A 23,478-nucleotide genomic window follows, 5' to 3' on the forward strand; every position below is an offset into this window, starting at 1 on the left:
GTCACGAAAAAAGTGGCGACGACGTTCCGGATTTCCAACGCACTAACAGAGCCTCCTCATAGCAAAACCTCTCTGTAGTTGCCACGTAACTGAAAACAGAGCCCCACCATGCTACCACCCCGCTCCACCTCTCCCACGTCCTGTCAAGGAGAGCAGAGGAGAAAACACAACTGCTTCGTACCCCAAAAACCCCATTGCATCTTCTTCTCCACACTTCCTTTCACTAACCTCTCTCCCCAGAACAAACACGAGAGAGCAGAGCAGATTCATGGCGGATGCACCTCTGTACAAGCAGCGCCGTAGGTACACCAGGGAGTTCCACGACGTCGACCTCCACGGCAACCACAAGCTCCACGTCGTTTGCACAAGCAAGGGTGAAGACGCGGACAAGATGTTGTCCACGCTCAGGAGGAAGCTCGGTGGAATGCCCGTCAAACTAGTCGGCGTTGATGTCGAGTACAGGCACTACGTGAAGCCACAGCGGGCAGCAGTGCTCCAGCTATGCGTAGAAAAGGAATGCCTTGTCTACCACATCTCTGCAGCTAAAGACATGTCAGAATAACTATCAATCTGTACTATTGCTTGTCAATATTGATTTTAAATTTTCTTCACTGCAATTGCCAATATTTAAACTTTGGTTCTCATTTTTGAAAAGCATGGCATATGAATTCATTGACAGTTTTCATCTGGCTCCATGTATGTCGCTCATGTGTTCAATTCTTGAATTATATGATCTAGCAATACACACAGTTTTATTTTGTTTTACCAAATACAAACATTTGACTGAACAATAGAAAACTGCAACATTACTATACAAAACATGTATAAAATTCAGTTCAAAATACAATCATGCACAAAACATGCATTGTTTATGCAATATATTATCAGATTTACTAGTTATGCTGAACAAAGTATTAGCAACTACTCAATGCAACAGATTCAGATATTCATATTGCAGTTCATTTTCTGAAAAACCAAAAAAACATTGGTAGTTCAAAGAAAATAAATTATATTCACTCTATACAAATATGTTGCAGGCCAATGGAACTAGACAAATTCCTCATGAATGGTGAGTACACCTTCGTCGGATTCGCCATTGAAGGAGACAAAAGCAAGCTAAAGCTATCTGGTTTGGAGATCAACTCCAACAACTACACTGATATTCAGGTGGAATGGAGAGACCCATACAATAAAAAGAAGTTTGACTCTTTGGCTGATGTTGCGGGCAGGATGATAGACATTCACTACCATGACATGAAGAAAAAAATTAACCGCAAGGAGGACCATACTCTGTGGGGATTTTGCCCACTGCCAAAAAAGCTTATCAAGTATGCAGCAATAGATGCATTCGCAACATATGAGTCATGGAGAATCATCTACGATGTCATAATGGGACTGGACAGGGCAAAAAAAGACAAAGAAGCAAAGCAGAAGAAGAACAAGGATGTAATCCAATACAGCAACTACAAATAATCAGGGCTATGTTTTAGTTTCACTTTACTTTAGTCGTTGTGTTGTTCTTTGTTTCATGTATGCAAGCTTTTGATTATGTCCGTTGCTTCATATCGAACATTTCTTTTGTAAAAACAATGTCGTTTTAGAATTATCATCAAATTTTCTTTCTGTTGTTTCACTTTACTTAGTTCAGTTTGCTTGTGATCAATTGCTTTCGCTGAAATTAGTTTGTGTTAGAACAAGTATACAGAAAACTTTGAAAAATATAATGTGTGATACCAAAAAATACTATTCACATACAAAACACATTCAAAAACAACGTTAAAAAAATTAAGTAATCTGACAACAACTCATACCTAAAAAAGAAAGATTAATGCAATTCACAATGGTAAAAAATAAGCATTACACGTTTGTACACATGTAGTCCACAAAAAGTAATTATAGAAAAAGAACACAAATATTAATATTTATAAAAAATATAATCCGCAGACCATTATAAACATACATGAATACAGTTCACATAACAAATATAAGGCAGTTCGCAAAGTGTATACATGAAGTGCAGGACATGCATAAATGCAGAACGAGAGGGGCTACGACAACTTTCGTGTAGTGCACAACACACAGACTTGGTACGCGCAGTGCAGTACTCAACGTTGGTGCAAGCAGTAAAAATGACATCATTTGTACTACCACAAAATATATATACTCCAAAAAAAATGCTTCAAATAAGGAAAAAATTGACCACCCAGCTGCAACCAGGCCCCAGCCAGTCCCGTAATAGGTCTGCACCCACCGTAGGCGAGCCGTTCTGAGCCACAATGCATAGGGCCGGGCACACCTGGGCCCACAGGTCAGAGAGCATAGAGCATCGAGCGCCGTGTATAAACGACCAAACAAGTAACCAGAGGAGTTCGACAGATATGCCTCGCCAACGCTTATAAACAGGTCGGGCGCGCCTTCCGCGGGAGAGGTGGGACTAAATATTAGAGCGCACACACAGCGCACCGGGAACCAGCCGTGCTCACAGGACGACTTGGGCACAATGCGTCTTACACCCCAACAGACCCAACAAGTTCTCACAGCCCAAAAACAAAAAAAGCCCAATGATGCACAACTAGCAAGTAACTCCGGTACCCCCTCACCTATAAAAAATTGCAGTCCGTTGTGCAGTCCGGTATGGGACGGAAGATGTGCTGTCAATAAAGCATTGCAGTTCGCTTAGACGAATATTTTTTCCAACCAATCAAAAACACTACCACGGCGAATCTTTTCACTTGGCTACTGTCGGTGTCAAAACCGGCGGATCTCGGGTAGGGGGTCCCGAACTGTGCGTCTAGGATCGATGGTAACACGAGACGGGGGACACAATGTTACCCAGGTTCGGGCCCTCTCTATGGAGGTAATACCCTACTTCCTGCTTGATTGATCATGATGAATATGGGTGTTACAAGAGTTGATCTACCACGAGATCGTAATGGCTAAACCCTAGAGGTCTAGCCTATGAGTATATGGTCATGAATCTCTGTCTTATCCGGACTATGCTCTCCGATTTATATAGACACCGGAGAGATCTAGGGTTACATGAGGTCGGTTACATAGGAGGAAATCTTCATAATAGGTCGCCTAGCTTGCCTTCCACGCCAAGTAGAGTCCAGTCCGGACACGGACATAGTCTTCGGTCTTCATGTCTTCACGGACCATCAGTCCGGCCCATGGATAACAGGCGGACGCCCGAGGACCCCTTAGTCCAGGACACCCTCAGCTACAAGGGCGACGAGGTTGACAGGCGCACGGGGTGTGATAGGGAGGCGACGGGGTGTGACGGACTCGCCTGCGCATGCGGCACCGCGGCACGCCGCGTCGCTGCCTGCTCCGGCTCGTTCCAGGCTCGGCCTCGCAGGTGGTGGGGAGGGGGGGTCACGACCCCCATCCCACCCCCTGCTCGGCCTTGGGCTAACGCACGCAGTGCGCTTGGTTGACAGGCGCAGTGCGGACATTCTGTTTTTCCAACAATAGGATGCACGCAACCCTAGAGCCACACCCCTAAGATAGACAGGGAGGCGACGGGGTGTGACGGACTCGCCTGCGCATGCGGCGTCGCGGCACGCCGTGTCGCCGCCTGCTCCGGCTCCTTCCAGGCTCGGCCTCGCAGGGGGGTGGGGAGGGGGGTCACGACCCCCCTCCCACCCCCTGCTCGGCCTCGCGCTAACGCACGCAGTGCGCTTGGTTGACACGCGCAGTGCGGACATTCTATTTTTCCAACAATAGGACGCACGCAACCCAGAGCCACAGCCCTAAGATAGACAGGGAGGCGACGGGGTGTGAGGGACTCGCCTGCGCATGCGGCGCGGCGGCACGCCGCGTCGCCGCCTGCTCCGGCTCGTTCCAGGCTCGGCCTCGCAGCGGGGTGGGGAGGGGGGTCACGACCCCCCCTCCCACCCCCTGCTCGGCCTCGCGCTAATGCATGCAGTGCGCTTGGTTGACAGGCGCAGTGCGGACATTCTGTTTTTCCAACAATAGGATGCACGCAACCCTAGAGCCACACCCCTAAGATAGACAGGGAGGAGACGGGGTGTCACGGACTCGCCTGCGCATGCGGCGCCGCGGCATGCCGCTTCGCCGCCTGCTCCGGCTCGTTCCAGTCTCGGCCTCGCACGCGCTAACGCACGCTGTGCGCTTGGTTGACAGGCGCAGTGCGGACATTCTGTTTTTTCCAACAATAGGACGCACGCAACCCCAGAGCCACACCCCTAAGATAGACAGGGATGAGACGGGGTGTGACGGACTCGCCTGCGCATGCGACGCCGCGGCACGCCGCGCCGCCGCCTGCTCCGGCTCGTTCTAGGCTCGGCCTCGCAGGGGGGTGGGGAGGGGGGTCACGACCCCCTCCCACCCCCCTGCTCGGCCTCGCGCTAACGCATGCAGTGCGCTTGGTTGACAGGCGTAGTGCGGACATTCTGTTTTTCAAACAATAGGACGCACGCAACCCCGGAGCCACACCCCTAAGATAGACAGGGAGGCGACGGGGTGTGACGGACTCGCCTGCGCATGCGGCGCCGCGGCACGCCGCGTCGCCGCCTGCTCCGGCTCGTTCCAGGCACGGCCTCGCAGGGGGGTGGGGAGGGGGGTCACGACCCCCCCTCTCACCCCCTACCTTACAGTACAAACAATAAAAAAACCAACTGCAGGACGCATCTTTAGGCAAAAGCAGTGCACTTGGTTAGGCAAAAGCAGTGCAGTATCATAAAGCAATGCAGTTCCAGGATAGACACATGAATGCAGGGTCTGCGGCAAAAAGTGCGGCAAAAAAAACAAAAGAGGTGCAGCACAAACTTGTAGACAAATGCAGTGCTTTTGGTTGGACGAAGAAGTTCGGCATCACATGCAACGCAGTTTATGGGGCACATAAGATACATATAAGCGTGACCAAATGCCAGTTTACACAGAACGTGTAAGTCAACAAAAAAAAAAGACATATATATACTGTATGAGTTATCTATTACCTACTAATAAAGCAAGATGCGTTTATTCAATTTTTTCGTCTGTTCACCCATATATTTTGTTACAATCCGAGATGGTACTAACTTGAAACACGCAGTCCGCGAGGTGGTACTAATTAGAACCCGTAGTCCAGTCACGCAGCCTAGCTGGGTCTTGTTCGTGCCTCACCAATATTGAGCCACATTGTTCCAGGCCTTTCCTTAGGGGCCCATGAGACTTGCCGTGTGGTTCACCCATATTTCATGTTTGCCTAAAAAAATCATGTTAAATAGTCCCACCTCATTTTTTGGACCGATTCACATCAGTTCATATACGCAACTTATCTGGGATATCATCAAGGCGCCTAAAAACAGAGGTGAGAACAAAGGGCTTCATAATGAGCAAAGGAGGGATGGACATATGCAGCCAGATATTTAGACACGCATGATTCATACATTAATGACCGATTAGAAATCAATTGCGGCAAGGAGGAACAGACATGCAGCGGAACATTTCGATGTGCATCATACTTTAATGACAGATTACAAATCGATTGTGGCCACAGCAACATCACAGCTAGCCAGAGAAGAGGCGCGGGCATGGCCGAGCCGAGCCGTTGTCACCGGGGGAGGTCGGGGCAGCCAGAGGTTGAGGATGGAAGGGAGGGGGTGGGTGGGGTGGAGCCAGGATGCTGTTGTAGATCGAAGACGCGCGTCGCACCGCAAGCAACTGTTGGTGGTGGCAGAAGGGGAGGGGCGGCGAGGAGTGCTCCGCGTGGGGGAAGTCACGGGAGGCGCGGCCATGGGAGCTGCCGCCACGGATCTGCCACTCCATCGGTCGGCAGGCCACCGAGGGACGCGCCACCGGACTGGAGCACCGGGCTGACAGCCGCGAGGGGGAGAGGGGGAGGGGGTGCACACAACGTGTCGGGAGACGAGGAGAGGCCCTGCCGCCGCAGGCTTCGTCTGGAGGGTGGCCTACGGCCTCTCACCGTGGCAAGGGGAGAGGAGCTGGAGATGGGTTGCTGTGATGGCGGCGCGCTCAGGGAAGGTCCAGGGTAGGCGACGATGTCTATCGGAGAAGAAAACAGATGCAGAGATGGATAGCGATAGAATAGAACAGAAGCGATGGAGGTGGAGAAGAATGGATAAGTTTTGAGATGTGGTGTACGTGTCGGCTCACATCCACGGGTTAATTTTTTTTTTAAACATTTCCTATTAAACAAAAGGAGGACGATGCATGATCTATTTTTTCAGCACTTGCACGATGTATCCTTTTTTAAACAGAAATGCACGTATCTGTGCTAGAATGGGGGTATGGGAGATATACATCGTTAGGAAAAATTCTTGCGTTTGGGCCAAGCCCAAATAGTGAAAAAAAACATTAAGAATGAAACACAATCTTACAAATCAAAACACTCTCCAATAAAAAATAAAAATCCTACACAATCAAAATCATCAGGATTCAAATATTTTGGTCATTCTACACAAATCCTGAGAAATAATGGTAAAACTATAATGAGACAGATGAATCCGGCGCTTATGCCGTAGCTACGCTTGCGAGGAATCAAAGTGTAAGAAACGGGTTGATGGGACGCTCATGCATGGTGCAGTTAGAGCTTGATTAGTGCAAATAATAATAATAATGTTACCCACAAAATAAAAGAAAAAGAGTGGCAAATTGACAGAGGGCGGACGACGTGGTCGCGAGACATGCATGCGTGTAGGTGGAATATTTCGAAATTTTTCCATGAGGTGAACAAACATTGTTGTTCTTTAGCACCAAGGAAATATATATGTCCATCAAGAATTGTGGTCAAAATTGTTGAATGAAGCTGCATCTGAACATGGTATGTTTTTTATGTCATCCTCGGCAAGAGTTTATCCCATCTTTTATTATGTGCACAAGATGATGAACTTGAAGATGTGGGTCCAAGGAATTTCAGTATTCTTTCTGCTATATAGACGAGAGGGTTAAAGCCATAAATTCTAGCATGAAGTAGGATGAGTATGCTCATGTAATGCATGACAAGGTGGCATGCAAATGGTGCACATGGGACATAAGGAGACGGCGTGATCCAAGAATTCGGAGGTGTTCCAATGACATTCAGGCGGCATCTCGAAGTGAGAACTAGGCGTGGGTTCATAGACGGAGGCATCGGGGAGCCGAGATGTTGGGACATCAAAGAATGACGATGCCGTGGACGGCTATCTTGGTGCGCATTACTGCCTATCCCCAGTCCAGTTCCACCACATTGATGACCAAGTGAGGCCCCTAAAAGCTCGGTGAGCAATAACTGGATGACTAATCGCCATTTTGTTATTGTTTCTTATTTGTTGGACCAAATGAATTCTTTTCATAATGGTGCTTTTGCATTATTCGGGCATGGCCTAAACACAGGCACCTCACTGACACAACACACATGCATTTTTTCTCTCAAAATAACACGCATGGCGAGAGCCAAACAAAGGGCTTCATAATGAGCAAAGGAGGGACGGACATATGCAGCCAGATATTTAGACACGCATGATTCATACATTAATGACCGATTAGAAATCGATTGCGGCAAGGAGGAACAGACATGCAGCGGAACATTCCGATGTGCATCATACTTTAATGACAGATTACAAATTGATTGTGGCCACAACAACATCACAGCCAGCCAGAGAAGAGGCGCGGGCATGACCCGTTGTCACCGGGGGAGGTCGGGGCAGCCAGAGGTTGAGGATGGAAGGGAGGGGTGGGGTGGTGCCAGGATGCTGTGTAGATCGAGGACGCGCGTTGCACTGCAAGCAACTGTCGATGGTGGCAGAAGGGGAGGGGTGGCAAGGAGTGCTCCGCGTGGGGGAAGTCACGGGAGGCGCGGCCATGGGAGTTGCTGCCACGGATCTGCCACTCCATCGGTCGGTAGGCCGCCACGCACACATCCCTCTCCCCATTCCCTACTCTAAACAATAGTTTCTTTCGAATGCATCTCCCTCCTGAGTAAACGCCGTCGTCAGCTGGCATTCTCGACTGACGCTGTTCGTCCGCCACGCCGCTCTTCACCAGCGTAAATCAGTCATTTTCTCCTTGGCAAATCCCCACACATTCTCTATACACGACATTGAAGCTAACCTTATCCACTTGGGTTTCTAGCGCGTTGTCTTAATTAGCATAAATAAGTCATTTTCTTCTCGGGCAAATCCACATACCATCCTTGTACATAGCCTTGAGGCTAACCTTATCCACTCAGGTTTCTTGCGTGTTGTCTCCTTGGATGACGGTATGGCTTTCCCTAGCTGTACTTCCATGAGGCCATCCACATGGTTTAGGACATGCTTATTAGGCTATGGAGTGTGATTTTTTTCTCCCGTTGCAACGCACGGGCATTTTTGCTAGTTTATATAAAATACACATACAGATACAAATTCGTCCATAAAAACTGCTGCAAAAAGCAGACGAAAATCACAACAACAGAAAACAAAAGTCTTTTCATACATTATATACCTTAGACAGCACACAGTACACAACATGAACCCTAGTTCTTGTCCATACACAAGCTTTTTTACCAAGTAGAAACAGTGCCAAAATGATTGTTACTGCGTCTGCGATTGCGACAGGGAAGTAAGCCCGAGGTCCGCAATCAGATCTCGTAGCTCAAGCGGCATGTCTTCATAACACAACATGTTCGAAGGATTGAACAGCAACTGGAACATGTACTCCGCCTTCCAATCTTCAACAGCAGGTTGAAAAAGAAAATTAAAAAAAATGCAGACAGTGATTAAATAAAAGGTTGTCATAAAGAACAAAAAGTGAAAAAGTAAAATAATAAAAAAATTAACATAAAAAAAAGAAAACAGAGAAGGAGTTACGTCGGTTTTGATAATTTTCTCAACTAGACGTTGGCCGTCATACAACTGCGTCAACCTCAGAACATAGATTCCGCACTCATTTGCTCCCTGCGCTGGCACGACCGGGTAAGAGGGCTTCTCCACCAATTTAACCCAGTCAGGGTGGTTCTTAGATTTATACATTTTTTCACCATAAATAGCCTTCAGCAACTGAGTCATCCTCCTCATCTGGCAAAAAAAGGAAGCACAATGTAAAAATAACACACACCACAGATCAAATTACTATTCAGACGAACCAAAAAATTAAAAAATTGTTCTCAACGTCTAGACAGTCCCTCTTTTAAATGCACGTCAGGTCATTTCCTTTTATCTCCTTTTTTACAAGGATTATGGGGGGTGTGAGAAAAATGCAGTTCTGTCACGCATATGTTGGAGTGCACTACATAAACAAGTGTGGTTCTATGTGTGCTAACATTGCATGTGCAGTTTATAAAAAAATGCAGTAGGAGAAACACAAAAAAGCTTTGCACTTGGCAAGAAAAAATGGCATACCACTTCAGTGCAATCTGAGTGGTAATCAGTCCTGCGCCACTTTGTCGTGACATCAGGACGGCCAGTGTACTTCCTAGTGTCATGGATATCAAACGTCTGGCGATGCTGGTTCATCGTGTATAAGGAATAATGACCATCCTCGGAGCGCGGCATCATAATATGTTCACATCAAAAAATCAAAAAATGAAATGAAAAGTTATTTCGACACGTAGCACTAGGACCATTGTTCCAAAAAATAACTATAAAAAGAAATGCAACAAACCAGAAAAATAAATGACGGGAAACAATGAACTTACCAGTTTTGCATCCAACAGGTTTATGTCGTCAATCACAAAAACCTTGAACTGGTTAACTGCATCTTGTAAAACAAACGGGCTATGCACAACTGGCAACACATGGTTTCCTTCATCATCTCTCGTCACAAAGGTTTCCATCTGAAGAACATACTGCAAAGAAAAAAGAACAAAAAAGGAAATGAAAAAAGAATAAACAATGCATTCAGGCATGGACATAAAAAACCCAGTACAATAGAAAAAAATGACAGCACACGTTTACCGTGATAAATAAGGGTGAAAGTAGCACATGTTCACCAGAATGATAAACTAAACCCATTTCAGGGTCTTGCTTCCAGTACTTGATGACAAAATCCATGAGATACGAATCCATTAAAGCTCCTTTGCCAAATGTATTATATATATAGTCAACAGTGTAAGTATCAAGATCACCAAAAGGACTATTCACCATAAAGAACGCATTCCTGCAGTAAACATACAGAGATGGGATCAATAAAATTAAAATTAAAAACAAAACACAAAAAAAGGATTAAGGGCACACACATAAAACTTACTCGTGGTATTTGGTTAAAAAATCTTTGCTGAGAACAAGATCCTTTATTTTCCTCGCCTCATCAATATATTTGAACCTCGGAGGCTTCAATTTCTCTATAGAGCATCTCAACTTAAAAGCCCTTTCACCTTCCCTCTTGTTCGAAATTATTTCAACGTCATCCACACGAGGACGATTGATTGCTGCACTCCTAGCCCTAGTGGCGCGAGGACACGGCGTAACAAAATCATCATCATCAACATCAAATACATCGTGTGGAGAGCTAGGCCGAGAAACACTTCCACCATCAGGTCCAGACGCCACAACTGTGTTCAAACCATCTCCAGCCAAAGAACCATAATTATCTAGAGAGATTTCAATGGCACATTCCTCCATAACCACCTCAGAACCCTGGGACTCGAACAGTGACGTACAACCTTCATGAAGCCCCCCATCAAAACCTAAAACAGTGTAGAAAAAACATGGAAACACTCAGCACAAAATACAAAACCCAAAAACATGTAATACATCTCATTAAAATAAAAGAATGCAGTTTACTAAGGAATAGAATGCAGCACAATTCTCTACAACAATGCAGTCCACTTGTCTACAGCAATGCAGAACAAAAATGTATACAACAATGCATCCCACTTTTATACAACAATGCAGCCCACTTGTATACAACAATGCAGCCCACTTATAAAGAACAATGCAGCTCACTTGCCCAAAAAATAAAATGCATCTCACTAACACAACAAATAAATATACACATCAATTCTAAATCACGAACTTAACTAAACAAACTAGTAAAAAAAAGCCCGTAAGAACCGGAAGCAAGCAGTACACAAAAAATAAATAAAGGAAGGATAAAGAAGTTCACTAAAACAACCTTTATCTGCAAAAATTAAAAGTGATGTTAAATCAAGGGAACACTTTCTCGATGTGAGCTAACTATAGAGCATGGCCTTTCTGATGTAGCCAATGTGCTCCACCCCAAACTGAGCAACTCGAACACCATCCCAAGTCTGCAAGAATTGAAACATATAAAATCCACAATCATGCCTGCAATAAAAGAATAAAAAACATCAGTTTCAGAAAATGAAATAAAAAAAACTTGAGCAGTATGGAGAAGAGGGGCTGTAGGGAACACACCCATTTGGCTGCATTGGGACAATGACATGTTTCAACACAAATCCATCAAGTGTAGGAGGATTTAGCGGCTCATCAGAACTTGAGCTTCCTTCTTTCCATGCACGCTTGATATTTTTAACCATCCTCCTAAAAACCCTGATCGCATCAGGGCTGCTAGGTTTATTGAGCGAGTCCAGAAATTCAAACCGCCTTTCTTTCACATTTAACGCAACTACACAATAATGACCAACGCCGTCCCTCATATCTGGCGGATCAAAAGTTGCAAAAAGGACCTGTTCAAAGCACGAATAAATAAATAAAATTTTTGTAAGAAGAAGAAACAGAACACTATAAAAACAAACACGCAAAATATAGTTTTCGACACATAAAATTTTTACTCACCATATCCTTTTTATCAACACGCTCCTCGGCTTTTGAAGAGAACATCATTTTAACACTCCTGCCTACAGTACCACCATTCCAAATATTTATCTGCCAATACAAAACCAAAAATCAAATAGTGCTCAAGAAAACATGTCATTGCACGAAATCGGAGAAGAAAATCAAAAAAATAAAACAAAAATTTCTGCATTCTTACACAAATATGGTACGGGACAACCATTGTCGGAGATCCCTTAAACTTATCTACCAGCAAAGAAACCCCAAGATCTACAAGTCTTGTAATGAGCATCCCTTTATCCCAAAAGGATTGACCAACTTCGCCAATGGTAATATCACCCATCTTAGTTTTAAAAGCAATCATGTCCCTGAATTTTTCATGAAAAACTGAAACATAAGATACTAAAAAAAATAACAACAAAGAAAAAGGGCTGAAAACCAAAATTAGAAAATACATATGAACAAAACAATTTCTAAAAAACCATACTTCTTCTTCTTGTCCTTCCGAACCCTCGTAACAGAAGCGTACAACTCATTGTATCTTTTCAGAAGAGCTGGATCAATGCTCGACTGTGTCACAACAGGAAGTTCGTCATCTGTAATAAAAAGATGAAGTTCACTTATCCAAATAATGAAGTCCAAATATTAAGTAAGGAAATTCTGCTAGCTATTTTGAAAATCATAAAGAAAAGATCAAGTTTCACTTCTCATTAAACATCTAATACATATACCATAGTAATTAAACAAAATGAAATGAGAAAAACTGCAACTGTACTGTTCGAAACAAAACTCTCGCCTTCAGTGTCAGAGTCTTCATGCTGTTGTTCTTCAGAGCTGACCAAAACATTTTCTTGGACAGATTGCGATGAATCCTCCACAACCTCACTGGACTGCCCTTCTGCAGCAACATCAGCATTCTCTGGATTTACAACAGTCTGGTCAACCGCAACGTCCTCAGATACTTCAGCTACATGAGGCTCCACTCTCGATACTTCAGGAACATCGTTGGCCGCCAGACAAACAGGGGAAGCAACAACACTAACAGCAGGGACGGCATTCTCCAGCGGCTTTTCAATGCCAAAATCAGAATCTTCATGCTGGCTGGGGGAAACAGCATCATGGAATTCTTGAGCTACAGAAGGGTCTGCACAGTCGACGGCAACCGATGCAGAAGCACCAACACTGCCACCACCATCAACAGCGCAACTACCCTGATTCAGATCAACGTGAACTTCCACGTTTTCTTCTCCAGGCCGTGGAAAGATTAAAAAACACACAATAACACAAAAATGAGCATGGGGATAATTAACACAACAAACAACTGCAACCCACGTGTATCAAAACAACTACAACTTCAACAGACATATACGTAAAAAAAGAACTGCAGTTCACTTTGTCAAACGCTGCAGTTCAGTTATGTTAAATACTGAAGCTTACTTATGTAAAACATTATGGACCACGCATGCGAAATGGAATGCAGTTCACTTCTGTCAAAGACTGAAGCTCACACATGTAAAACTATTGCAGCTAACATATGTAAATGAAAATGCATATGACTGAGCATAACAGCGTACATCAAGTTTATAACAACAACAAAAAAATTAGATTACAACACACTAACAGAACAAGTAATACAACTATACCTTATCAGCTACAACATTCGGAGGGGACGATGCATCAGCCAAGACCTCATCCTTCCCAGAGCCATCGTAGGACTCTTTGTGCACATCACAAGCAGCAACACCAGTCTACGGGCATAGAACAAACCAAAAAACGAAAATAAGATGGTAACGACCAAAAAAGAAAAAACTTCAACTATGCACAAGCAGTACACACTTTACAACCGTGAAGTACACAAAAAATACAATAAAAATGGAAAGCAACAAATGCAAGTTTAAGAAGAGGGACGCATGGCAGAACAGACATGGCAGAAGTACTTGTACCTGACAAATTCCGTCGTCCCTTGTTCCATGGACACCAAAAGATTCCACTCCAGCCTATCACAAAAAACAAAAATAGTGAGGAGCAGTCCACACAATACACAAAAGAGATTCAAAGCCACAAAAAACCTAGAACATACATTATCAGCGCCAACGCCAGCGTCCTGACGGTTCATTTCATCCAAAATATGCCCATCATCCTTCTCATACCGACCGCATTTTTTCTCCTGTGAATGTCTCAATTGAGCATAGGAAGACTGAACATTCGTCACTGCAATCTTCAGGCTTTCAATCACGCCACAATCAAAATTGTGAGCAGCAACAATATCTTCATCTCGTGGGCCATGGCCAACAGGGAAAAAACCAGCAACTGTCCTCAACCTGTCACCAGAGGTTGGCAAATCTTCAGTCAACTTCAAAACCTTTAGAAGAAGCTCATCAATCTCCTCATGTTTTTTGCCGCCAACAAATGTCTGTTTAGAAGAGATTCTATTATCAAACATTTGTCGAGCCATGAAACCACGAGTACGCGGCACCTCATCATCACAGGCAGGAAGCTGGCTACATGTAGGCTCATAAAACCTAGCATGAGTGCTAGGTCCCGCATCAGAGCTGCCGCATACAACTGCAACAGGACTGTTGTACACAATATCACCTGACGCCTTCCACTTCAAAAAAAGACAAGAGGCAAAGAGAAGTACACATGTGAGTACTAGAAAAGTTCAGATTTATAATGGCTGCACCTTTTAAAAAAAACTGATATTAAAAACTCAGATGCACTAACCGGCAGCTTCCCAAATTTGTAAGTTTCCAAGTAAATCTTTCCCTTCACAAGCACATCCTCATTGTATAACTTCATCAGGTCCTTGGTCGTCAGGTATGACGCACGTGGCGTCAACGTGTGCATGACTGAAAATTTGCGAAGCTTCAAGCAGTCAAGATACATAATCAGGGGGACAATGGCACAACCCTCTGCACAATTCTGCTTCCTGCCTTCTGTTTGCCACCTCACTACAGCTGCCTGCAACTCATCAACAACTAGCTGGCAAAAGTCCATCTGAGCCATAGCCGCATAATCCATGTTTTCTACCTTTGCAGCAACTCTACCCAAACGAACTGCAGGCCCGGGGCACATCAAATTCTGGTAGAGTATCAGGAAGAACACCTTCACAGCAGGGTCAACAGTCACATGATCATCTTCCTCCACCAACACCTTCAACTTCTCAAGCAAGTCTTTGACACCTATACTTTTTGAACGGTCAAAGCCAAGATCATCCTTGAGGGCACTCAACGAGTCATCATGGCCGCTGGCAACAGGCATGGGTGTAGTGTGACGTCCCATGGGTAAATAAAAAATGTGATGAACTGCATCACGATTGATTCGAAGAACCCTACCATTCCCAAAGTCCATTATCATAGTGGCAGGGTCAATCACTCCCATCAGATAGCACATAAGAATGCGCGACACATTTTTCTTTACTGTCAGTTCAAAGACAACACCAAATCCAGCATCCCGAACACGACTACAGTGTGCCTCTTTCAACAAGGCAGCAGCCTTGCAAACAGTGGGAAGCGACAAACGTACGGTCTTGTTAAATCGAGAATCATCTCCCTCAGCATCATCTTCAGCTGCATTGCTCTTACTAGACTTCTTCCTCTGTGTAAAGCGAAATGCAATCCACATTAGAAGACTAGCCATAAAAAAAGAGACAGAGAAAACACAGATAGAATAACACTGAAGGAAACAAATGCAGTCCACTTCAAAAAACCTTTGGAACAACATCCACCTCCTCGCTAGAGTCACCACAAACAACTTCATCGACATCATCACGGGCACACTTGGGTAGACTCTTAGATGAACCACAGTCTTTGCGTCTACCACTATGAACATCCCTCACAAAATCAGCAAGCACAAAGTCGTCGTCATCAGAGTTGGGACCTTCAGTGACATGTAGTCGCTTGCACTAAGGATCATCCTTTCCACCAGGTTCAGCAGTTCTCTTGCCAAGATTATTGTTCATGCCAGCAACACGTGGACTCCGCCGAGGTGTACCACCTTCCTCAGCAACAGTACTCAGCCTCTTCTTCTGCAAAGAAGGCTTCTTCACCTTGGCAAATTTAGCACCCTTGGCACCATCTGCAGCTCTCCTCTGCTTCTCCTTCTCCGCAAACTCTTTTGATTCACTTTCAAACCTCAACTTCTTCTTGCTTTGCTTCAACTCATATTCACGAAGCTGTTCCGAGACCGTCCAATCCTGTGTAACTTCCTCTGTACCATCAACAGACTGCGATTGTGTCTCAGACAAAACGGGACGTCTCTAGTCAAAGCTCACACCAACATTACCCTCTGCAAAATAATGGTCAATCGATTGAGTAACCTCCTCCAACCCAGGCGCCCCAGCATGGAAAACAGACACTGCGTCAAAATGAAGTATGACTATGGTCGCTAAAAAGTGCACAAAAAGAACAAATGCAGTACACTTAGACATATAAAATGCAGTGCTCCAACCATAAGCTAAAAATAAAAAATAATGCATTGCACAAAAAACTTGAATAAAACAACAATGCAGTTCACACATACATATAGTGGAGTTCACATATACAAAATAAATACAGTGCTGCATACACTAACTTCATGTTTGTTCCCAACAAAATGCCGGACTAGATACAGCAAGGCAACACCAATTGGTACAACATCAAAGTAAGCAGCATACACAAAATAAACAAATCTATCACATACCAGAAGGAGGGGCCACACTTATGGGAGAAGTTTCAATCGGTGAATTCAATTGATGTCCTCCCTCGACACCATGATCCTTACCACCAGGACAACGAGAGCCAATTGGTGTATCATTATGAGAACCGCAATCACCTACTTGATTCAAAAAGAACCAGAAACTGAAATTACAAAACATCACGGAACAAAATAATGCAAACGAACGCTGACAACTAACAGAGCATGAATCAATATGCAGGATGATTTAGGAAACTAGATAAACATCAAACAAAATAAACAAAAGCCTAAAATAAGCACTCCACATACCCTGAACTCCTCCTCCCACTCTGCTCGGCGAAGACATGGCGTTTGCCTGCAGCACAACGATGAAGTGACAGATATAAGCAACAAAATCGGCGAAAATCTCACGAAACCCTAGATCCACCTTGCTACACACGAGTATCGACTCCAAATCGAGATAAAATCGGCTGCCTACGGAAAAATTACACAAGCAAAAATAGCAAAAGCAACTACGAGAATAACAAAACAAGACGAGGGGACGATCAAGACCAAGAACAAGCGGAACGTACCATAAAAAAGGTGCGGCGACGGCGGCGGCGGCGACGGCGGGGAGGGGGGAGGGTGCGGCGATGGGAACGGTCAGGAAAGGGCTGCGGGAGCGTAGCGGCAAGGGCTCGCGCAGCGGACGACGACGCAGAATGCAGGAATAAGAACCTCTTGATGGCGGCGGTTCCTCGGGCGACGGCAGTTGCTGTAGGCGACGGCGGTTTTGCTCAAGGGAGGAACTGTAAGAGAGGAGAGGGTATTGTTCTCGCTCTCTCTCCCTATCAGCAGAGCAGTGGGATCGCCTGGAACGGACACGTAGGAGGCCCGTGTGTGGCAAAGGGCAACATAAAACGGGCCGGCCCAAAAACGGCCCGGCTAAAATAAGAAAGACCACATCAAAACGCACATGATGCAGTTCTTTGTGAAGTACAATGAAGTTCAATCGGTAAAACAAAATAAAATAAACGGAGTTCGTAAAAAAAGTTAAAATAAAAAATAACACGCATGTTAAGAAAACGCATCCGACAAGAAAAAGTCTCCCTTCAAATAAGTGCCACTCAAAAAATGGGGGGGCCCACCCCCTACCCCTCTTGTACCAGGGACTGCAGTAAGTACAGGGAAAAAAACAGATGCAGTACGCAGCATAGAAAAATGCAGTGCATTTCGTTACACGAAGCAGTACGGTATAGCAATCCAGTTCCAGATTACCTACCTGAATAAATACACGGTATAGAACACAGCGAAAAACTCGTAAAATTGCGGAATACATTGTACTTTATTCAGGGCTGCAGCAAGGACACGCAAAAAACGGTGAAGTACGCACCTGTAGACAACATGCAGTTCTCTACTGTAGACGATGCAGTGCAGAACTCTAACCAATGCAGTTTCATTATCACGCAGGATACATATAAACGAGACAAATGCCCATTAACACTGAAAGTGGTGGTTAAAAAAATTTACTGACCAAAAAAATAAAATAAAACCACGTTAAAAAACCACGTTCGCATACAACCACCAAATCGGAGCGGTTCCATCGCCACAAGCCCACGATCACAAACGCAACACCAAACCACGATCTGTACAACCGCATCGTCAGCGAGATCGTGCAGTTCATCCGATGCGGCCATCCCACCCTGCGTCCTCCCCTTAAGTTCAGACCCCTGCCAAAGGGCTTCTCATCCACAACAACACAAGTATCCATTGCGCTGCCACCAAATCGCTCCATCTCATCCATCTCCACGCGAAAGACCAAGCCCTAATACCGGCCATGGCGTTCGCCGACGAGTACCAGGGCGTGGAGGCCCACGGCAACACCAAGTTGCACGTCATCCACACCAACGACAAGAAGCAGATGGCGATCATCCTCGCGCAGTACGAGCGCCACAAGATCATCGGCATTGATCTTGAGTACAACAACGAGCCTGAAGCGACACAGAAACCCGCCCTCTACCAACTCTCCATCGGCAAGAAACACCCGGTGCTGCTCTTCCAACTGAGCGCCGCTGAAAGGTGCACCGTCTTCGACAACTTCCTCGCCGACCCCAGGTACACCTTTGCAGGCTTCTCCATCGACGGCGACAAAAAAAGGCTAGAGCGCGTCAATCTAGAGGTCGCCAACTTCGTCGACATGCAGAAGGAGTGGAGGGTGCCCGAGGCAACCAAGGAGTTGGACTCCCTTGGAGACGTCTCCGACATGCTCATCGACGACTACTACAACAACATGAAGAAGAAGATCACCGACGACGAACACAAGCACTGGGCCACCCTGCCTCTGTCCATGAAGCACATCGAGTACGCGGCAAAGGACACCTACGCAGTGTACGAGATATGGAACCGCATCACCCTCACCCAGGACGGGCTTCGCCGTGCAAAGCTGGAGAAGGAGGAGCCCCCCAAGAAGCGCGCCAGGAGCAGCTGGGGATGGGGAGACGCTACCTGGTGAAGAAGAAGATGGTGCCGGCCAAAGAGCCAACAATGCCAGCGTCGTTTCAGAATTATCATCAAATTTGCTTTATGTTGTTTGCTTATGTATCGTTAGTTTTCTTGTGATCATTTTCTTTTGCTGAACTTAGTTTGCTTGCCATGCAGAATCGCTTGTAATGATGAACTTTGATTATGTTAGATTGCTTTCTGTTGAAATTAGTTTGCTAATGATGAACTTGTCGTACAGAATGCCTGTGATAATTTGTTTTCTGTTGTTTGCTTATGTATCATTAGATTCGAGCAGTGTGCAAATAGGACGCATGTAGTGCAAGTTGTGTACCAATGCAGTACAGACTCTGTTAACTGAAGTTTGCACATACCCAACAAAGCAGTGCACGCCCCTAAATTTGAAAAATGCGAATACATAAGAGAAAAAAACAGAAAAAGAAAAATGCGATCTGTATATGTAGTGCGGAAATATATGAACATGCAGTACATAAACGTAATCAATGCAGTACGTGCATGATTTACTAAGAAGTGCACTCCCCTACATTGGAAAAAAGATTACATAAGAGCAAAAACACGAAAACAAAAATAAGAACTGTGCATGTAGTACGGACTGCGTGCACATGTAGTACAGAACCCTGATCAGTGCAGTGCATCGATGATTTACAAAGCAGTGCACACCCCTACATTGAAAAAAATGTAGTGCGGAAATATATGAACGTGCAGTACAGGAACATAATCAATGCAGTACATGTATGTTTACTAAGCAGTGCACTCCCCTACATTGGAAAAAAGATTACATAAGAGAAAAAAATGAAAACAAAAATGAGAACTGTACATGTAGTACGGAATGCGTGCACATGTAGTATAGAACCCTGATCAATGCAGTGCAAGGATGGTTTGCTAAGCAGTGCATGCCCTTACATTGAAAAAAATACATGACAGAAAATACAAAGAAAAAATATTGACCACCCAGGTGCAGCCGGCTCCAGCCAGTCTCGTAGTAGGTCTGCGCCCACAGCAGGCGAGTCGTTCTGAGCCACGATGCGTGGGGCCAGGCGCACATGGGCCCACAGGTCAGAGAGCATAGAGCAGCGAGCGCCGTGTATAAGCGCTCAAATAAGTAACCACAGGAGTTCTATATGGCTGCCTTGCCAGCGCTTATAAACAGGTCGGGCGCGCCTTCCGCAGGCGAGGTGGGACTAAACATTAGGCCGCACACAACGCACCGGGAACCAGCCGTGCTCACAGGCCGACTTGGGCCCAATGCGTCTTCACTCCCCAAACACAGGCCCAACAAGGCCCACTAAGAAAAAACAATAACTTCAAAAATAAAACAACAAAGAAAAATGAGAAACATTTTTTAAATGAATAAGAACAACAAAAGAAAATGTGCGTGGGCACTGCCAGAAACTACAGTTCGCTATTAATGAATAAAACGCAAGAAGCCCGAAGTCAACGTACAAATGCAGTCCGCTACGTCCAACAATGCAGTTCTCCACGCGGAGCGGTGGGATCGCCTGGAACGGACACGTAGGCGGCCCGCCTGTGGCAAAGGGCAACATAAAACGGGCCGGCCCAAAAAGGCCCGGCTAAAATAAGGAAGACCACATCAAAACGCACATGATGCAGTTCTCTGTGAAGAACAATGAAGTTCAATCGGTAAAACAAAATAAAATAAACGCAGTTTGTAAAAAAAAGGTAAAATAAAAAACAACACGCATGTTAAGAAAACACATCCGAAAAGAAAAAGTCTACCTTCAAATAAGTGCCACACAAAAAATGGGGGGGTCCAACCCCCCTACCCCTCCCGTACCAGGGACTGCAGTAAGTATAGGCAAAAAACAGATGCAGTACGCAACACTAGAAAAATGCAGTGCATTTCGTTACACGAAGCAGTACGGTATCGCAATCCAATTCCGGATTACGTACATGAATAAATACACGGTATAGAACACAACGAAGAACTCATAAAATTGCGTAATACATTGTACTTTATTCAGGGGCTGCAGCAAGGACACGCAAAAAACGGTGAAGTACGCATGTGTAGACAACATGCAGTTCTCTACTGTAGACGATGCAGTGCAGAACTCTAACCAATGCAGTTTCTTTATCACGCAGGATACATATAAACGTGACAAATGCCCGTTAACACAGAAAGTGGTGGTTAAAAAAATTTACTGATCAAATAAAATAAAATAAAACCACTTTAAAAAAACCACGTTCGCATACAACCACCCAATCGGAGCGGTTCCATTGCCACAAGCCCACGATCACAAACGCAACACCAAACCACGATCTGCACAACCGCATCGTCAGCGAGATTGTGCAGTTCATCCGATGCGGCCATCCCACCCCGCGTCCTCCCCTTAAATTCACACCCCTGCAAAGGGCTTCTCATCCACAACAACACAAGTATCCATTGCGCTGCCACCAAATCGCTCCATCACATCCATCTCCACGCAAAACACTAAGCCCTACTACCGGCCATGGCGTTTGCCGACGAGTACTAGGGCGTGGAGGCCCACGGCAACACCAAGTTGCACGTCATCCACACCAACGACAAGAAGCAGATGGCGATCACCCTCGCGCAGTACGAGCGCCACCTCAGCCTGCAGCACCACAAGATCGTCGGCATTGATCTCGACTACAACAACGAGCCTGAAGCGGCGCGGAAACCCGCCCTCTGCCAACTCTCCATCGGCAAGAAACACCCGGTGCTGCTCTTCCAACTGAGCGCCGCTGAAAGGTGCACCGTCTTCGACAACTTCCTCGCCGACCCCAGGTACACCTTTGCAGGCTTCTCCATCGACGGCGACAAAAAAAGGCTAGAGCACGTCAATCTGGAGGTCGCCAACTTCGTCGACATCCAGAAGGAGTGGAGGGTGCCCGAGGCAACCAAGGAGTTGGCCTCCCTTGGAGACGTCTCCGGCATGCTCATCGACGACTACTACAACAACATGAAGAAGAAGATCACCGACGATGAACACAAGCACTGGGCCACCCTGCCTCTGTCCATGAAGCACATCGAGTACGCGGCAAAGGACGCCTACGCAGCGTACGAGATATGGAACCGCATCACCCTCACCCAGGACGGGCTTCGCCGTGCAAAGCTGGAGAAGGAGGAGCCCCCCAAGAAGCGCGCCAGGAGAAGCTGGGGATGGGGAGATGCTACCTGGTGAAGAAGAAGATGGTGCCGGCCAAAGAGCCAACAATGCCAGCGTCGTTTTAGAATTATCATCAAATTTGCTTGATGTTGTTTGCTTATGTATCGTTAGTTTGCTTGTGATCATTTTCTTTTGCTGAACTTAGTTTGCTTGCCATGCAGAATCGCTTGTAATGATGAACTTTGATTATGTTAGATTGCTTTCTGTTGAAATTAGTTTGCTGATGATGAACTTGTCGTACAGAATGCCTGTGATAATTTGTTTTCTGTTGTTTGCTTATGCATCATTAGATTCGAGCAGTGTGCAAATAGGACGCATGTAGTGCAAGTTGTGTACCAATGCAGTACAGACTCTGTCAAATGAAGTTTACACAAACCCAACAAAGCAGTGCACGCCCCTAAATTTGGAAAAACGAATACATAAGAGAAAATACACAAAAAGAAAAATGCGATCTGTATATGTAGTGCGCAAATATATGAACGTGCAGTACAGAAACGTAATCAATGCAGTACACGCATGATTTACTAAGCAGTGCACTCCCCTACATTGGGAAAAAGATTACAAAAGAGCTAAAACACGAAAGCAAAAATGAGAACTGTGCATGTAGTACGGACTGCATGCACATGTAGTACAGAACCCTGATCAGTGCAGTGCACGGATGATTTACAAAGCAGTGCACGCCCCTACATTCAAAAAAATGTAGTGCGGAAATATATGAACGTGCAGTACTGGAACATAATCAATGCAGTACATGTATGTTTACTAAGCAGTGCACTCCCCTACATTGGAAAAAAGATTACATAAGGGCAAAAACATGAAAACAAAAATGAGAACTGTACATATAGTACGGAATGCGTGCACATGCAGTACGGAACCCTGATCAATGCAGTGCAAGGATGGTTTGCTAAGCAGTGCACGCCCTTACATTGACAAAAATACATGACAGAAAATACAAAGAAAAAAATTGACCACCCAGGTGCAGCCGGCCCCAGCCAGTCTCATAGTAGGTCTGCGCCCACAGCAGGCGAGTCGTTCTGAGCCATGATGCGTGTTGCCGGGCGCACATGGGCCCACAGGTCAGAGAGCATAGTGTCGGAGTAAATGGCCACGGGTAGCCTAACCGACTCCCCCTGGCTCTTCAAAAAATTATCAAGACATTCAAGCCTTCAAGCATACAAAGCATAGGGCCGCCTTCCCCCGGCCGACTATCCCCAGGGCCGACTCCCAGAAGGCGACCCAGCCTCAGAAACCTTCCCCAAGAAAGCTATGAGATGGCCGACTCCAGGAAGCCGGCCCCAAGAGGACCGACTCCCAAAAGCCGGCCATGAAGAATGCCGACTCCCAGAAGCCGGCCAAGACCGCACCCACCAAGACTGCACCCACATAACGGTGATAAGACGGGGCATGGCCGCAGTACAGCCCACTACCCCCGAATCCCGAAGCAGGCATGGCCACATGGCGCCGTACTGGTCAGCCATCTC

At 45.7% G+C, this 23,478-nt stretch overlaps 3 protein-coding genes across 3 annotated transcripts; all 3 read left to right on the forward strand.

The window, feature by feature from the left end:
- Positions 1 to 268: 268 nt before the first annotated feature.
- Positions 269 to 1,473, forward strand: LOC109746248 (3'-5' exonuclease-like). The gene is made up of 2 exons (XM_020305369.1): positions 269 to 552; positions 1,038 to 1,473. Exons 1-2 carry the CDS (start codon positions 269 to 271, stop codon positions 1,471 to 1,473), a joined length of 720 nt encoding a protein of 239 aa, XP_020160958.1.
- A 16,695-nt stretch (positions 1,474 to 18,168) lies between these two features.
- Positions 18,169 to 18,843, forward strand: LOC141023057 (uncharacterized). Its single transcript, XM_073499363.1, has one exon. The coding sequence runs from the start codon at positions 18,169 to 18,171 to the stop codon at positions 18,841 to 18,843; it is 675 nt and encodes a 224-aa protein (XP_073355464.1).
- Positions 18,844 to 21,403: 2,560 nt separating this feature from the next.
- LOC141023058 (uncharacterized) lies at positions 21,404 to 22,012 on the forward strand. The gene has a single exon (XM_073499364.1). The coding sequence runs from the start codon at positions 21,404 to 21,406 to the stop codon at positions 22,010 to 22,012; it is 609 nt and encodes a 202-aa protein (XP_073355465.1).
- The last annotated feature ends 1,466 nt before the right edge of the window (positions 22,013 to 23,478 follow it).

The sequence above is a fragment of the Aegilops tauschii genome, chromosome 5 (assembly GCF_002575655.3).
Source record: "Aegilops tauschii subsp. strangulata cultivar AL8/78 chromosome 5, Aet v6.0, whole genome shotgun sequence".
NCBI lineage: Eukaryota > Viridiplantae > Streptophyta > Magnoliopsida > Poales > Poaceae > Aegilops > Aegilops tauschii.

Bases quoted from the DNA above. Each gene is read 5' to 3' on its own strand.
- LOC109746248 (XM_020305369.1), top strand. From the start codon at position 269: ATGGCGGATGCACCTCTGTACAAGCAGCGCCGTAGGTACACCAGGGAG. The intron at 553-1,037 runs GTCAGAATAACT...AATATGTTGCAG, and splicing joins ATCTCTGCAGCTAAAGACAT to GCCAATGGAACTAGACAAAT.
- LOC141023057 (XM_073499363.1), top strand. From the start codon at position 18,169: ATGGCGTTCGCCGACGAGTACCAGGGCGTGGAGGCCCACGGCAACACC.
- LOC141023058 (XM_073499364.1), top strand. From the start codon at position 21,404: ATGGCGATCACCCTCGCGCAGTACGAGCGCCACCTCAGCCTGCAGCAC.